This window comes from Myxine glutinosa, chromosome 5 (genome assembly GCF_964187855.1).
Source record: "Myxine glutinosa chromosome 5, kmMyxGlut1.1, whole genome shotgun sequence".
Classification (NCBI taxonomy): Eukaryota; Metazoa; Chordata; class Myxini; order Myxiniformes; family Myxinidae; genus Myxine; species Myxine glutinosa.
Window position 1 is genome coordinate 105,008,198 of NC_136265.1, and position 17,697 is coordinate 105,025,894.

Below are 17,697 nucleotides of genomic sequence, written 5' to 3' on the forward strand. Positions count from 1 at the left end.
ATGGCCTTAAAATGCATGTTATTCATTTTGCGGCGTAGCCTCCCTCCAAATTGTATTGCGCGCCTTTGCCAGCAGCGTTCGCTGCATTGAGCCTTCGCTGCCGCAGCGCTCGCTCCAAACGCCATTAACCATGTGGTCAGAGTGGAGAAAAAGGGGGAGGAGTTATCGGAGCGAGGCATAGCCCTGTTAAGGGCGGAGTCGGTGAGCCCTCGCGACCAACCAGGGCCGAGGCGAGCTCACCGGTGGGTGTGGCTAAAAGCAGGCGGCTTGATTTTGACGTGCCCGATATAAGCGCAAGCGCGCCGCCCTTATGCAGTTCGGAGTTCGGAGTCAGAGTTGAGAGCAGAAGTTCGGAGTGGGGAGGAGTTGTGAGCGAGTTCGAAGAGAGAAGGAGGGAGTGAGAGGTTGTTGCAATTGCACGTAAGCAATTGGAATTGCATCATCGATTGCATTGAACTACGCATGCGGCTGTGCGAAGGACTACCCCCCCCGCCACGTATAAGGTCCGCGCGTGCCGAACGGTAGGCGCTCGCTGCTGCCCGGGTTCTTGCCACGGTTAAGTCAACACCCGGAGCCGGACCTCAACGCCTGAACCATCTGCCCGGACCTTCCTCCCCTGCCATCTGCCTGGACCTTCTCTTCCTTCCTGCTATTCCCCTTTCGTGTAAGTCTGTCTGTATTGTCCTGGGCGTGATATTTAAGACTGTCTAAGCTTGCCCTGTGTCCTTTTGCTTCTTCTTATTGTGTATGCCCTTCTTTCGTTTCCTCTTCAGTATTGTTAATAAATTCTTTGTTCTTCCTTACTTTGGTTTCTGTTCCTCCATTCGATCGTCTTAGTCTTTTCTCCATTGAGTACCTGTGGCACGATTTGGCCAATCGCTCCGAATCGGGTTTAGTCCTTTTGTTAATGGCTCGGGCTTCGGATTGCTAAACCGCTCGGCAATTTCCATCTTGTCCGCGGTCCGAGCAGGAGTTATCTCCCTGTTTCACGGCCAGGGGTAGCACTCAGGTATTTGGGACTTTATTGACCAATCACCCTGGCTGCTCCCGACCGGAAGGAGCGTTATAACTTCTAGGGTTGGGGGAACGGCCAGCTTAAAAGACAAGGGGATTAACCCCCCCTTGGTAAGGGGAGCGCCGACCCCCGAATCCGCAACAATTGGTGTCGGGGAGTGGGATTTGGGACCCGAACCAAATTTTGGACACTCTGGAAAAACTTTGGTCAAAAATTAGGAGCGGCCAAAATTTTTATTATAACATCCAAACTATAGTCGTGCCATGGATACCCAAGGCGATCGGATGCCGGTGGGGGTAGAAAATGAAAAATTAATAACCCAGAACCCCCGGGAAGAATTGGGAAAAGAGGGGAACATTGATAAGGGTGCGGCAGCTGGCAAAGACAATGGCGGCGCCTCGCGCATGGCGACGAGGGCCGCGCCCGCTGCGCAAATGGAGGTGATAGATGTGGAGGCCTTCATGACGCAATTCTTAGCAATCGTGGGAGTGTCAAGACAGGAACTGAACAAAGAGATGGATCGAAGGGCCAGATTGAAAAAGGCGGGGGAGGACATTGACCGCGAGTTGGGCGGAAAGGCACAATGGTATGCGACGAGGTAATGCGACTTGAGAAGCGCGGAGAAAGCGAGGCTCAGCAAGGCAACAAAGCCGGGTGGACCGGGATAGAAATCACGACTCGGGGTATGGGAAAGCCGGCTACCGCCGAAGTAGAGAATTTTATTTTATTATAACAGGCGGCCGTCGAGGAAAAAGAAATTAAAAGCAAAGAAATAGTCGAAATTGAAATTGGAGAGACGCCCGACTTAGAAAAGCACTCGCGGGAGGAAAGGATGGAATATGCACAAAGTCCATGTTCGCATCATGATGTCGTGCTGCATAACCCGAATGGCAGTTTGCAGTTGCGTGTGGAGAAAAGGATCCCAAAGGTGAGTCGGGCTGTATATGGGGCTAAGAGATTTGGCGGGAAAGTGTTTAGCGCCAAAATAATTTTCGCACGCTTGGGATTCCAGCGTAACCCGGGCGTTTGTGGGAGGTCCGTGGTGCGCTGTGTGAATGGCAATGGCGCGCGCGTGAGAAAAAGGTGTGCGCCGAGGAGCGAGTGTATTACAGAGAGCGAAAGTGAGAATGAATGCACGACAGAGTGTGATAGTGGGAGTGATTGTGACACGGAGAGTGAGTTGGTTGTGGCGAGTGTGCGAGGAGGCACACCTGAGTTGGTGGTGAAGCGCGTGATTGGGTGTGCGACGAGGGCTTGCACACCCGTGAGTAGGTGTGCGCTGAATGGGTGGATGCAAGAGTGCACCCCCATGAGTGGTACGGAGTATGTACCGGGAGAGGGTGCGCAAGAAGGTGCGCGAGAGAGGTGTGTAACGGAGGAGTGTATGATGGAGTGTGCGAGGAGAATGGATGCGCGAGAGGAATGCATGGAAGGCACGGAGTGTGCGGGATGTACGAAAGGCGTTGGTGCGCGAGAATTTGTGAGTATGGGAAGGAACGCGTGTGGATGTGAGCATGCGGGTAAAGCATCGACGTTGACCGGGACAGCGTTTAGGCTGACAGATAGCCGACGCGAGCTCTCGGTGCGCGGTGTTCTTTGTGTGCTGCGGGAGCCGGCCGGGATCGTGGCCGCGTCGTTCCTGCATGGGGCGCCGTGCACGATTCGGGCCGGATCCCGCCCTGTACGGTCGGTGTCGCGCTTTGTTAGGCAAAGCGATCGGCCCAGTTCGAGAGGTAGGAGGGGTCGGAGCATCGCCCCCTTGTGGTGGTGGTGGCGGCGCTCTGGTCGGGCAAGACTGGGCCATCGCGCTTGGGAGCGCAGGGCCTTGCGCCGAGATGGTGCTTGGAGGCTTGGCCCGACAAAACCTCCTCCCCTGAATCCAAATGCCGGACGACCCAACCTACAGTAGACCAACCATCCGCACACATAGCCGGCTTTTCGAAGCCGAGCTGCGAAAATGCATTGACGCACCGAGGCTCATAGTACAGAGGACTTGTAGTGAGAGTGATCATGGCAAATGGTATATGACGTAGTGATGGCGAATGGTAGTTTTACCTTTCGCCTCACCTTGGGGCACATGAGCTTTAGTTTTATGGGGTATGGCGGTGAAAACCTAGCCAGGGAGGGCTTGGTTAATGTATAGGGAAATAGCTGACCATAGGGACAAGATTTAAGTAGCGACATCATACCGGTAGAGGAGACGTAGAGAGATTAGTTGGATAATAACGACGAGGGAGTGCTTGGTATAAGTGAAGACGGGAGCACGAGTTTCAGAAGGGAGTAGTCAGATTAGATGATGCAGTGTGTTTGTAGTGAGGATGATGAAATGAGGAATTGAGAGGCAATGGTTTGGAGAAGTGAAAGTGTGTTGAGCAGGGTATTGTGAAAGGTGCGATTGTGCATTGAGTGATTGACTTGCATGGTGGCAAGTGAGAATGGTTGTGTGGAATCAATGGTGTGGAGTGAGTGGAGTGTGGAATGAGTAGTGTGGAATGGATGGTGCGAAAGGGTGAGTGGGGGAAGGATGGACCCCCTTCACGAGTACCCGGGGAGGGTAGTTTAAAAGTAGGTAGAGGGATTAGGTAAATTGTGGTTGGTTATTGGCATCTGTGGTGCGAGTAGTAGCAAGTTGTTGCTTTGAGGGGTGCATTAGTGGAGTAAATTGGCTGGGCGTGTGGCCTGTTAGTGAGAATGGTTGGTTGGGCGCTCCGCCACTGTTAGTCTGTCGGCCAGGTGAGGCCGCAGGTAGGCTCTGGGAGTCAGTTAGTGTTCAATGGGGCCCGAGGATCCGGAGGACGGACCCGGGTAGCCCAGTGCCAGAGAGGGCACCGAGGGGGTGAGAGAGCCAGAGGGCCTTCCCCAGGTAGGTTAGGGTGAGGAGCAGGTAAGCTCGGGAGGCAACTGCAGTGGCGGAGGTGCGCAGGTAAGTAGACCTGCTAGGGGAGCCGCACGACCCAGCCCTGAAATTGTGCGAGGGCACAGGGAGTAGCATCGGGGGAGTGAGACCCCAAATTGGTGAGCGCCACAGTATGTTCAATGGGAATTCGGTTCTTAGAACCACATAGAGTAAAGATGGCCAATGGTTTGGCAGGGAAAGACCCCGTTTAGAGTAAAAGTGTTCATGCCATTTTGAAGGTAGATAGGAGAAAATCTCTTCGCACCATCCGCATCCACTCACCTGAGGTGACAGTACTCCACACCACATTGTGCAAATGTTTGGAATGGTGAGACGCATCACGACGTGGGTGGGACATTGTTTATATTCCATCTTTCCCTCCTTGGGAGGGATTGATGAGGAATTGGGATTGATGGCAAATTTGGTTTAGAGGGATTGAGGACGAATTCGGAATTAGGGGAGATATTGGGAAGACAGGACGTTCGCGACGGATTTGTAAATTGTGTAGGTACGGGGTAGAGGCAAGGGTAGTTATGGTGACATGGGAGGGACGTACGGTAGGGACGAGCTTTTTCGGCTCGCTCTCCGGCGCACCTCACCTTGCATTACCTTGTATTGATGTGTACCCTTGCGCCCTTGCACCCCGCTAACCCTAACCCTGCTTTGTCTTCCTTCCCCACTCATGGACCGTGGTCTTTGTGTGCCGAGGGGAAAGTGTGCAGGTGTCGCAGTTGTGCGCCCGCACCCTCGCTGCTTGCCTGCCTGGACCGGTACACCACTTTATGGACCACACGTTTTTGTGGCCGAGCACCACATATGGACCCCACGTTTTCGGGCCTGGCACCTCTGCTGGGGACCGGCCATTGTGGCCAACGGCATCTGCTTGCGGACCACGGTTGAGGTGGCACCTAAGCCATGCAGGTGGACCACCCTTAGTTGGCCCCTGCTGGCCATAATTAAAAGAAAAGTGGATGCGGTTTGTGCCCTTTTATTATAAAATAGGCAGCAAGCAAGGAAAATGCCCAGAAACATCGGCCCAGCAGCCATCGGCCCACCTGAGAAGACGCCATTTGATTATTGTTGAAACGTGTATGACTGTACTATTGGTGGTGCTTAGTGGTGCTTTTTGTGCATGGTAGTGCTTTTGTTTTTTTTTGTGCACCTTATTATTTAATTGTGCATTTCTGTGCATTTGGGTATGGTGTATTGGTACAGTGCAGTGCATGACTTTTCCTCTTCTCAAAAGTTCTGCTTTTGTTTCCAAAAAGACAGGTCCTGGGTGTAGTTTTGTAAATAATCAAAATAGTGTTCTTTGTAAATAATGCTTCCCACCGTAAATGTTTAGTTTGAAAATTAATTCCGAATTCAGTTATTCTGTGGGCGTGAGTCAGTTAGGTAGAATGCAATGCAGCAGGCGGGACATATCTAGTTGTAAAAATGTCGCACTCAGGGTGAGTGTAAAAGTAGAGGGTAACCACACCTAAGTGTCACCTATCGTGGTAAAAGATATCCCTTGTGAAATGGCCCGGGCGGGCCTGGCGAAAGGGAGGATGCAGTGTTACGGTTTTTAGAGCCTTCACTTGTAAATAATAATTCTTGTAAATAATTATCTTCACTTAAAAAGGTTGCACCCATAGTTCGTCCACAAGCAACACATAGGACACCATAGGAACTTCTTCAGTTATTTCATTAGTATGTGTTTTAGTCAAGGCTGTGTTCCCAATAGTTTGACTCTGCGTTGCATTAATCAAATAACATAGGCCCCTTCTCAAATCCCATTCATTTTGCGGCGTAGCCTCCCTCCAAATTGTATTGCGCGCCTTTGCCAGCAGCGTTCGCTGCATTCAGCCTTTGCTGCCGTAGCGCTCGCTCCAAACGCCATGAACCATGCGGTCAGAGCGGAGAAAAAGGGGGAGGAGTTATCGGAGCGAGGCGTAGCCCTGTTAAGGGCGGAATCGGTGAGCCCTCGCGACCAACCAGGGCCGAGGCGAGCTCACCGGTGGGTGTGGCTAAAAGCAGGCGGCTTGATTTCGACGCCCCCGATATAAGTGCAAGCGCGGCGCCCTTATACAGTTCGGAGTCAGAGTTGAGCAGAAGTTCAGAGTGGGGAGGAGTTGTGAGCGAGTTTGAAGAGAGAAGGAGGGAGAGATGTCGTTGTAATTGAACGTAAGCAATTGGAATTGCATCATCGATTGCATTGAACTACGCATGCGGCCGTACGAAGGACTACCCCCCCGCCACATATAAGGTCCGCGCGTGCCGAACTGTCGGCGCTCGCTGCTGCCCGGGTTCTCGCCACGGTCGAGTCAACACCCGGAGCCGGACTCGAGTGGACCGGAGCCGGATCTCAACGCCTGAACCATCTTCCCGGACCTTCCTCCCCTGCCATCTGCCTGGACCTTCTCCTCCTTCCTGCTATTCCCCTTTCGTGTAAGTCTGTCTGTATTGTCCTGGGCGTGATATTTAAGACTGTGTAAGCTTGCCCTGTGTCCTTTTGCTTCTTATTATTGTATATGCCCTTCTTTTGTTTCCTCCTCAGTATTGTTAATAAATTCTGTGTTCTTCCTTACTTTGGTTTCTGTTCCTTCATTCGATCGTCTTAGTCTTTTCTTCATTGAGTACCTGTGGCACGATTTGGCCAATCGCTCTGAATCGGGTTTAGTCCTTTTGTTAATGGCTCGGGCTTCGGATTGCTAAACTGCTCGGCAATTTCCATCTTGTCCGCGGTCCGAGCAGGAGTTATCTCCCTGCTTCATGGCCAGGGGTAGCACTCAGGTATTTGAGACTTTATTGATCAATCACCCTGACTGCTCCCGACTGGAAGGAGCGTTATAACTTCTAGGGTTGGGGGAACGGCCAGCTTAAAAGACAAGGGGAGCGCCGACCCCTGAATCTGCAACAATATATATATATATATTTTTTGTCATGTGATTCTCTCCCAGTTAACACCAGAAGAGTCACGGATGGCCATAAGCAAGCTTTAACTCTGAGGCGATGCCCAAATGCGGATTTTATCTCCGGGGGGGGGGAAAGAAAGGGGAGGAAGCTGAAGAGCTTACCTGAGCGATCCCTCCGGGCGGTCTTCAACCTGCAGGAAATAATATCGCACGAAAACCCGGATTAAAAATGTACAGAAAATAACGAAAGGATTTATTAAAACGGATGCCGATAACAAGAAACACGACAGTAAATCAAATTCCTAATCGGGATGTCCCCACACCAGACTTGTAACAGACATTTTCGAATGTGGATTCGGATCTTCACCAAAATGGAACGATTTCGTCCTTGTCATGCACCAAACCTGTCCACCAAATTTCGTCTGAATCTGTCCATAACTTTTTGATATACCCTGCTCATGGACACAGACAGACAGAAACATAACCTCCGTCCACCTTCGGTGGCGGAGGTGATGAGTACAGCGGTCAGTACTTGCACCAACTTTATCTTTCAGTGTATGATTGTAAGCCTTAATCCTGAAAATTGTTTCCATATAATTGAAAGGTCTTGTTGATTCCTTTGGAAAAAATAAATAGAATAAAAATCCCCCCCCCCCACCGAACGTCCTCAGCCTCCCCCTTCCGACTGTCCTATCTTTGCTCACCCCACCCCCATCCCAACCCTCTGTCCTCCCACAATTTCTGTGCTGTTTGCATTTTACTCTAATTCAGTCCATCCACCAGGAGGCTTTGCTGATCATTAAACTGCAATTGTAACACCTGGCGAATTTGTCACTTTTGTTCTGCATTCATAATCATCGTAAAAGAGTTGCCTCATCCATATTTGGGAGATAAGTAAATAAATATATCATGTTCTCAGGTTTGAAGACGGGCATGATGCACCGACGTCTTGTTTTATTGATTATAACATCTGTGATTCTCTCAGGCTTCCAGCACGGCTGTCTATTTCTTGGCCAGAAGGGGACAGCATTGAGCCGAATGTGCCACGGCCAGCAGGAAAGCCCATTGGTTTGTAACTCCCTTGTTCTGCCTTCATTTTTACACGCACCAGCATACACCGTGCGAGTATTGCACGAGATATTTAAAATTTGAAGGGAACATCGTGAGCTTTCAGCATTCTTTGAGGATTAACCGATCAGAGAGGACCGAGGTAGTTAAACACAGTGATTTGTCAGATTACTTTCACAGTTCCATCATCGTCATTTTGGTTTTTCATTTCCAGCAGGCAGTTGTGACGTTGAAGCATTGCTCTGTTTCCTGTTCTCCAATTGCCTTGATCATTCAGTTGTGTGGGTTGTGATGTGAATTTGAATGGAGGGAAGTTGGCAATGGATGACAATTTGTCAATTGGGATACTTGAAAGGGAAACTTGCTGAGTAAGGGAAATACAAGTTATGAATGCCACTCTATGCTTTGTCCCCCAAATATTCCTACAGGTCGCTCAAGATCTGCCAGCAACCGTCTGATAGTTAAACTGCCGAAATCTAGGCTCTCTGCTCACCTTCACTCTTTCATTCCTCTTTTCTCCCGCCTCTGGAACAAACTCCCACACTCCCTTCAATCCCACTCCTCCCACCAGGTCTTTAAAACAGCTGTTCACCACCATCTCTTATCTTCCCCCATCCAAAACCTTGATCTTTTCTACCCCCGCTAATTCACCCCAGATCCACTTTGTTTGAAATTCCAACTTCTTTCCTGGAAGTCCTTGCAGTGTCAATATGTTTTATACCTCTCCCACCCCCCCCCCCTTCCCATGCCTCTCCCCCCCCCCTCACCCCCCAAAGCCCTCTCCCTCGCACAGATCTCTCGACGTCCCTGCTCTCAAATGTTGTTTGTGTCCTTCCCCCTCTCTCCCCATCTTGTCTACCGCTCCCCATGTTATATGTTTCATGTGTCAGTTTGTCTTTCTGTGTGATTAATGTTAGCTCTTTCACGCGCCTCGACGTCGTGCGCTATCGTTGAGAGAGAGAAAGACAAATGACGAATTGCGAAAGATGATGGGAATAGAGCCTGTGATTGATGCTGTGAAGAGGAACAGGTTGAGATGGTTTGGTCATGTGTTGAGGAAGGATGAAAGTGACTGGTTGAGAAGAGTGATGGAAATGAATGTAGAAGGAAGTAGAGGACGGTGAAGACCGAGAAAGACTTGGCTTTAGATGGTGGAAGAAGAAATGCGGGCAAGGGGGTTAACAAGGAGAGATGCAGAAAATAGGGCAAAATGGAGAAGATTGTCATGGGGCCTGCAAGGCTAACCCCCGCTCTAGCAGGGAAAATGGCCTTAAAATGCATGTTGTGTTTGTTGTTGTTTCACGCACCTCGATCTTGTATCCAAAAAAAAGAAAGTATCGGAAACATTGTGAATTTGGAGAAGTTTGGAAGAGGCTAGGTGATGACAAAGGGACATCACGGAGAGAATGAGAAAGCATCCCAAAATGCAAAGCCCGTCCACGTCTGCTTTGTACTCAAACTAAACCTGACAAAATCGGCTAAAAAGAAATTCCATATCCCCCTCCACCCCCCTCCCCTCCCCTCCCTTCCACCTGTCACCTGGTCACCTGGTCACCTTAGAGAGTGGTGAACCTCAGAAGATATGCATTCATTATATGTTGAGCTAAAAGCGGTGCGGATATTATTTGTGATGAACACTTTTTCTTCACATGTTGCGTTGGCGCGTCTCCGATCTGTCATGCGGTCATGCCATCATAATGCTATGCTCATAATCGTATTTTATATAGTTTGAGAAGAGCCTATTTGTGTGCCAGTTTGACATTTGCATTCCAAAATCACTGGACCGAATGAGTTGAAAACTGGTGGTTGTACTCAGACGTGGTGTGCACAGGAAGCTTTAAGAAAAAGAAAAAAAAAAAAAAAAAAACTTCTGGTCACCCAACATTTTAACGAGGAACCTGTGGTACGTCCACACAATGTGAAATGTGACTTTAAGTGCTCAATTCCACCCCCCACTCAACCTCCAAGCCCCAAATCATTACCCTCCCCCTCAAACCCCAAGTCCTCAACCTCCCCCTCTCAACTCAAAGGCTTAGATCATCTACCCATCCCAGGACTTCAAACCCCATCCTCAACCCTGCCCCCCACAATTCCTAACCCCCCACCACCACAACTCTTCAACCTCCACACCATACAATGAAAGTCCTCAACCTTTCCCTCATAACCATGTCACAACCCCCAATCCTAGCCCTCTGTCCTCCCCTCACCCCACTCATAAAAGCGAAAGGGCATTCTTCCATGGGTCATTACAGATTTAATATCGTGTTGGTGCTGCACATATGTTGTTTTTCATTCAATTGCCATGAATGTTCCTTTTGAATGTATAATGGCGTTACCCTCGCAAGCTTCGTGCTTTCTCGGATGACGCCGACTATTCAGTGCAAACAATTGTAAATTTGATTTTGTATTTTGTGGAAGTGAATGTTTTGGGTTTTTTTGATTATTTATTTTTGATTTTGACTGTAATGACACTTTCTTGGCTTTTGTTGCCCCCTCCATCCCCCCAAACCATCTTGTAGGTGTCATGAAAGTGGAAATCCTGAACAAACGTGAAGAATCCATTTCCAAACTGCCTGGAAGTTTTAATGTGGTTTCCAAGAAACTGTTGGTCGAGCTCAAAATTGTCTCCTACAGTACGTTTTATTTTTTTTCACTCTTACCTGTTTCGGTTATGCATGTGCGAAGTAACCTAAAGTGGGGTTAAGGCGCATGGCACGTGTTCATTTCATGCAGTGCAGGAAGTTCCACTGTTGGCCCAAGAACATTTTCTGTCGAGATATTTTTGTTGTGAGAGAATTGTGGAGCCAAATGTGGTCATTGGGTCGTTGCAGAGCACTCGTGAACAGACCACTGACCCACTGACGGAGACATTGTTGTTTTGTAATTTTACGCTTATTGGACGAAAAAGGCTGGGATTGAAACGCCAATTCATCTTCAAGGCATTTCAGTTTGAACGGTTTTTAAATCCTGTGTACACAACGTCACCATTACTACCTTGCCGTGCTCCGAGATCCATTACGTCACTGCATCGTCATCTTCCTTAGGCTCTAATCGGCCGATAATTTGAGCTCTAGCTTCTGAATAACTCCCAGAATTCCCTTTTGCTAGTAGTTTCTTCAAAGGAGTCGTCCTCGCTGCAGTCTGCTTTGAAACTACCTTCACAGTCCGAAAACACCGTATAACTAACCTGACTGGTTGACGTCTCAGTCAGGTGTGTGTGTTTTGCACGTCCTTGTCCTCTCATGTCCTTTCATGCCGACTGCAAGCATGTTACACGGTGCGTCATACGTGCATGAGTGATCGGATTGAGCTCCTTATTTGACTGTTTACAGCTATAGTGATTTCAAATGTTTAAAAATAAAGCTATTGTTTACATTTGAATGGGTTGTTTGGCAACCCCAATTGGCAGAGATTGTGATTCTAAGTCGAAGACAAATGTTATGCGGTGGATTTGGATCCTACAAACCGAAGTCGAAAACAAAGCAGGAATTTACACGCTCTTGTAGCTGCTCCCATCTTGCGCATCGTTAACAATAGGCCAATTTGAGCTATCAGCCTGTCAAGGTCGGATCTTTCCTTTTTGATACGTTAATTGGATTTAGATTGGCAATGATTTTCCTAATACGTTGCAAGAGAGCATGATAGTATGTCTGATCTGGATTCACTTCCTCACCCGACGAAAAATGCAGTCCAGTATAACATAACAGTCATTTTGCATGCTTTTAATAAATAATAATAATAATAATAATAATAATAATACATTTATTTTATATAGCGCTTTTCAAGAAGCCCAAAGGCGCTTTGACAGAGTACAAAAAACAAGTGCAAAAAGACAAAAATCAATAGGTAAATAATCAAAGCAAAAGGAAGGAGAAGGAGAAGAGATAGTCAGGGGTTAAATGCTGTGGGTTAAATGTTGAATGCAGTGTTGAACAGGTGGGTCTTGAGTGATGTTTTGAATGTGGTGAGTGAGGAGGAGTCTCTGATGGTGTGAGGTAGTGAGTTCCAGAGGGTGGGAGCAGCGATGAAGAAGGCCCTGTCCCCCAGGATCTGAATTTGGTCCGGATGGGGGGGGGGGGGGGGGGGGGGGGATCAGGAGGTTGGTACCAGCAGAGCGGAGGTTGCGGGTGGGAGTGTGTCTGGAGAGGAGGTCAGTCAGGTAGGATGGGGCCAGGTTATGGAGGGCTTTGTAGGTCAAGAGGAGGATTTTGTACTGGATTCTCTGGGGGATGGGGAGCCAGTGAAGCTTATAAAGGACGGGGGTGATGTGGTCACGGGTCCGGGAATGGGTGAGTAGACGGGCAGCGGAGTTCTGAATGTATTGGAGCTTATTGGTGATTATTGAGGGTGAACCATAGAGGAGGCTGTTGCAGTAGTCCAGACGGGAGGTGATGAAGGCGTGGATGAGGGTTTCTGCAGCCGTGGAGGAGAGGGATGGACGGAGACGGGCGATGTTTTTCAGGTGAAAGAAGGCTGTCTTTGTGATGTGTTTAGTGTATTTGTCGAAGGAGAGGGTTTGGTCAAAGATGATGCCAAGATTCCGGATGTGAGGGGAGGTGGATACTGGGAAACCGTCGATGTTGAGGGCAAAGTTATGGGTGGATTTGGTGAGCGTTTTTGGGCCAATGGTGATTATTTCAGATTTATCATAGTTAAGCTTGAGGAAGTTGATTTGAAGCCAGGATTTTATTTCAGTGATGCAGTTTGTCAGGATAGAGTGGGTGGCGGTGGAGATGGACTTGGTGGAGATGAAAAGCTGGATGTCATCGGCGAAGCAGTGGAATTGGAGACCATGACGGCGGATTAAGTGACCAAGGGGGGACAGGTACAGGATGAAGAGGAGGGAGGAGGGGGCCAATAACTAAACCTTGGGGGAGGGGAGCAGTGGGGGATTTGCAGTTATTGATGGAGATGAACTGGCGTCTGTCAGAGAGGTATGATTTGATCCAAGAGAGCGCAGTGCCGGTAACGTTAAAGGTGGTTTCATGTCAGGTGAGGAGGATGGTGTGATTGATGGTGTCAAAGGCGGCGCTGAGGTCGAGGAGGATGAGAATGTTGAGGTTGCCGGCGTCAGAGGAGAGGAGAAGGTCGTTGGTGATTTTGAGGAGAGCAGTTTCAGTACTGTGGTTGGAGCGGAATCCGGATTGGAATGTTTCATACAGGTTATTGGCAGAGAGGTGATGTTTGAGTTGTGGCTACAGCGCGTTCCAAAACTTTTGACAGAAAGGGTAGGTTGGAGATGGGTCTGAAGTTGTTTAGGGTGTCAGGGTTGAGTCCAGGTTTTTTCAGAATGGGGGTAACAGCAGTAATTTTGAGGGATGGTGGGACGATGCCTGTAGACAGGGAGGAGTTTATTGTTGCAGTGATAAGTGGAGAGAGAGCAGGAAGGGAGGCCTTGACAAAGCTGGCGGGGATGGGGTCAAGAGTGCAGGTGGCAGTTTTCATTCCTATGAGGAGTTCAGAGAGGTCAGTAGGGGAGACTGGGGAGAACTGAGACAGGGGTTGGCAGGATAAGGGGGGGAGGTGGTTTGAGGGGGAGCGGGTGCGGTGGTGGTTAAGCTGTTGTCGATGTTGTCAATTTTGCTTTGGAAGAATGAAAGGAAGGAGATGCAGTTTTCTACTGTGAATGACTGGGTGGTGGTGTTCAGGGGGCTGAGGAGTTTGTTTATTGTCGAGAAGAGTGCTTTTGGGTTTCCAGAGCCAGAGTGGATAATTTGAGAGTAGTAGGCGGAGCGGGCGTGGGAGAGGGCATCTTTGTAGTGCTGTAGGTGGTCCTTGTAGGCTTGGGAGTGAATTGTGAGACCTGTTTTATTGCGGAGTCTTTCAAGTTGGCGAGCACAAGTTTTCATCAGGCAGAGTTCAGGGGTAAACCAGGGAGCAGAATGGGTGAAAGAAACTGATTTGTTTTTTCGGCGCAAGCTGGTCAAGGCAGGAGGAGAGAGTGTGGTTGTCGTAGTCAGTGAGGTCAGAAGGGGTGTGGAGGTCAACGAAGGGAGAAGTGGACATTTTTTCAGAGAGGGTGGATGAGAATGAGGTAGGTGAAAGAGCGTTTAGCTTACGGAAGTTGATAGTGCGATAATGCTTTGGTGCTGGGGTGGGGATGTTGATGGTCATAGTGATGGCTAAGTGGTCAGAGAGGGTGAGGTCGGAGCCAGAGAGATGGTGCAAAATTAATCCAGTAGAGCAGACAAGGTCCAGAATGTGCCCACGGTTATGGGTAGGAAAGTTGACATGTTGAGTGAGGTTAAAGCAGGTGAGTAAATCAGTGAAGTCATATTGAAATCACCGAGGGAGGAGGATTGAGGGGGAGAGGGAACAGAGCTGGGTCATAAAGTAGGAGAAGTCAGATGGTGAAGTAATGGTGAAATGGTGAAATAATGGTGAATGTGAAATAATGGTGAATATAATATATAATGGTGAAGTAATGGTGAAATAATGGTGAAGGCGTGCTTTACTGTATAGACAAAACATTGCTGCGAAGCATACATTTAGATTCCAATAAAAAACTTAATTCTGTCTCTCTGAACCTGTTCCCCCGATAGTTATAGGGGGGTGGGTCCAAGCAAGCCTCGCCCACATGAGTGTCTCCACCCCCATTTCCTCAGTGGCATCTCTGGGTAGTGTATTTGTCCATCACAGCGACGAAAAATCACGAGGAAATAGAACGCACTCGGTGGAGCGCATACCTCCGCCAGGCTGAAAATTTTACGTTTTGTTTTCCACTGATAGTCCCAATCCGAATCCGAATCTTCACCAAAGTCGAATCACTTTGTCCTTGTCACACACCCAACCTGTCCACCAAGTGTAGTCCAAATCTGTCCAATACTTTTTGAGATATCGTGCCACAGACGGACAACTGGACACCTTCGGTGGCAGAGGTAAGAAATGAGAGCTGTAATAATTCTCACCAATATTAATTGTTTCTTTTTCTTTATTTATTTTTCAGATTTAATGGGGATTGGACCTGAAGAGGTTGTCTCACACGTTTGCCAATATGGTGGAAAATGGCAGTACTGGTTCAAGAAGATGGGTGAGTGGATTTTATTGCAAGTGAAACTTGTGGACGTGACGCCGTGAAGCCCTGACTACGTCTATTACATACTATTGGAATCTAAATTTTAAACCTTTCGACACTTTAGACTGCTGAGACCCCTCTTCCCTCTGTTCAGATTTAGACAAAAATCACAATCTGGTCAAACACTTAGAATACAGTCACGTGAAAAAGTAAGTGCACCTCATGTAAAGTTTTGACTTTTTCAGCATATTTCAACATACAGCTATTTGATCTTCATTTCAACAATATTGATAGATAAAGGTGATATAATATAACAAATATCATGAAACATTTACATTTTGTAGTCCATTGTATAATTTAAATAAACATAAATGCAAATTTCGCATGTGGAAAAAGTAAGTGCACCCTTGGCTCTAATAGGTGGTATTGCCCCCTTTGGCAGAAACAACCTCAAGTAGGCGTTTCTTATAACTGTCTACCAGTCTCTGACATCGACTGGGAGAAATTTTTGCCCACTCCCCCATGCAGAATTCTTTCAGCTGTGCGATGTTTGAGGGGGTTCTTGCATGCACAGCTCGTTTCAAATCCCCCCACAACATCTCGATGGGATTTAGATCCGGGCTTTGACTTGGCCATTCCAGAACCCTCCATTTCTTTCTTTTCAGCCATTCCTTGGTGGATTTACTGGTATGTTTAGGGTCATTGTCATGTTGCAAGGTCCACCTTCGGTTGAGCTTCAACTTTCCGACAGATGGCCTCACATTATCCTCAAGCACCCTCTGGTACAATGAAGAATTAATAGTGGATTCTATGATGGTGAGCTGCTCAGGCCCTGATGCAGCAAAGCTGCCCCAAACCATAATATTTCCACCTCCATGCTTTACAGTTGGTATCAGGTTCTTGTGGTCAAATGCTGTCTTTGGTTTTCCCCAAACATGTCTTCTGGTACTGTGGTCAAATAGCTCTCTCTACCTTTGACTCATCTGTCCAGAGCACATTGTTCCAGAAGTGGTGGTCTTTGCCGAGGTGTTCATTGGCAAACTTTAGTCTTGCCCTGATGTTCTTTCTGGACAGCAAGGTTTCCTCCTGGCACACCTCCCATGTAGATCAAATTTGTGCAGCCTCTTTCTAATGGTAGAGTCGTGCACTTTGACATCAACATTGGCAAGATCTACCTGTAGGTCCCGTGATGACATTCTGGGGTTCTTAGAGACTTCTTTCAGCATCTTGCGGTCTGCTCTTGGGCTGAACTTGCTGGGGCGGCCTGGCCTGAACAAGTTGGCAGTTGTTTGGAATCTTCTCCACTTGTCGATGATCTTCCGGACAGTCGAATGATTGATTTCAAATTGTTTGGAGATCTTTTTAAATCCCTTCCCAGACTCGTAGGCATCTCTAACCTTCTTTCTGAAGGCCTCAGAGAGCTCTTTCGATCTAGGCATGGTGATGCCGCACACTTCAACAACAAAGAGCAAACCAAACTAAATGTGTGAGGTTTAAATTAGACAGGTTCCTCCAAGATCTTCTCTGACGATGTTCTAATCATTTGCACCTGAGCTGGTGCACCTGATTCTAATTTTAGGTATTTGAAGTAGTGATAAATGTCGGGGTGTACTTACTTTTTCCACATGCGAAATTTGCATTTATGTTTATTTAAATTATACAATGGACTACAAAATGTAAATGTTTCATGATATTTGTTTGCATTATATCACCTTTATCTATCAATATTGTTGAAATGAAGATCAAATAGCTGTTTGTTGAAATATGTTGAAAAAGTCAAAACTTTACATGGGGTGTACTTACTTTTTCATGTGACTGTATGTCTTTCAATCCTGACAGATCTCACACTCACTGTCTCTCTCAGAAAGGACCAACTGGCAAACCCTCTCATCCACTTTCTTCACAATCCTCTTGAGGAGTTCAGTCATTCAAACTTCCGGGTCTGACTCTCTACCATTATATTTCTGGGGTAAACTACATTTCAAAGCAGTCCTTCAAATCCAGTCGCTGACTGGGCATCCTGCGTTGCACAAAGTCCTTCCTTGGCACACCTAAACTCCTATCCACCTTGATGAAGTACTGCTCTCTCTCTCTCTCCTATGGACTGGCACACCTTGTTCAACTTGATGTCATGGAAACCAAAGCCTTCAGGATTATTGGAAACTTCCTTGTTGAAGCTGAGTTCATGGGTTTATTACTTTCCCATCGCAGACAGATCGGCAGTCTCTGCCTTCTACCACCTCCTTTCTGGTCCTGCACCCGTTGCTGTTTCTGTGCCTTGCCGCCCCCACCCCCCACTCCCCTCCCTACCGCCAGGTGTCTGTGGGGTGCACGCGATCCACCATCAACACCGTTCTGGTGAAACTCCCGAAATCCAGAATCACTTCACCTGCAATTTCCTCTTTTTCCCCACCTATATAACCAACTTCAACATTCTGTACAATCTCACACTTCACTCCAGATCATCAAGACAGCTGTTCACCACCATCTCAGATCACCCCCATCTAAAACCATAATCTTTTCTACCCCCATTCATTCCCTCACCCCACCCTCCCTCCTCTCCCCCAACTCCTTCCGAATTTCTGAGTTCTTCCTTTGTAAGTGTTTGCTTCTGTATCCATCTTGTCCACCACATGCACTTTCCCCTCCCCCTCATTTCATGCCACATTCCTTATTTGTCCAGGTCTGCCTCTACTTTGTCCTTAAACTTTGCTGTTGGTATTCCCCCTACCCCCCTCTCTCTCTCTACTGTTCCATTTGTTATTGTGTCCGGATCCATTCAGTGTTCTAGCTCTTCCATGGTCCA

General features: G+C 47.9%; 1 protein-coding gene across 1 annotated transcript in view; it reads left to right on the forward strand.

The window, feature by feature from the left end:
• SMCHD1 (structural maintenance of chromosomes flexible hinge domain containing 1) overlaps positions 1-17,697 on the forward strand; it is a 238,536-nt gene that overhangs the window by 95,033 nt on the left and 125,806 nt on the right. Inside the window, exons 10-12 of the mRNA XM_078777400.1 lie at positions 7,794-7,876; positions 10,396-10,509; positions 14,823-14,906. Of these exons, the coding sequence (XP_078633526.1) occupies positions 7,794-7,876; positions 10,396-10,509; positions 14,823-14,906 (281 nt within the window). The remainder of the gene's footprint in view (positions 1-7,793; positions 7,877-10,395; positions 10,510-14,822; positions 14,907-17,697) is intronic.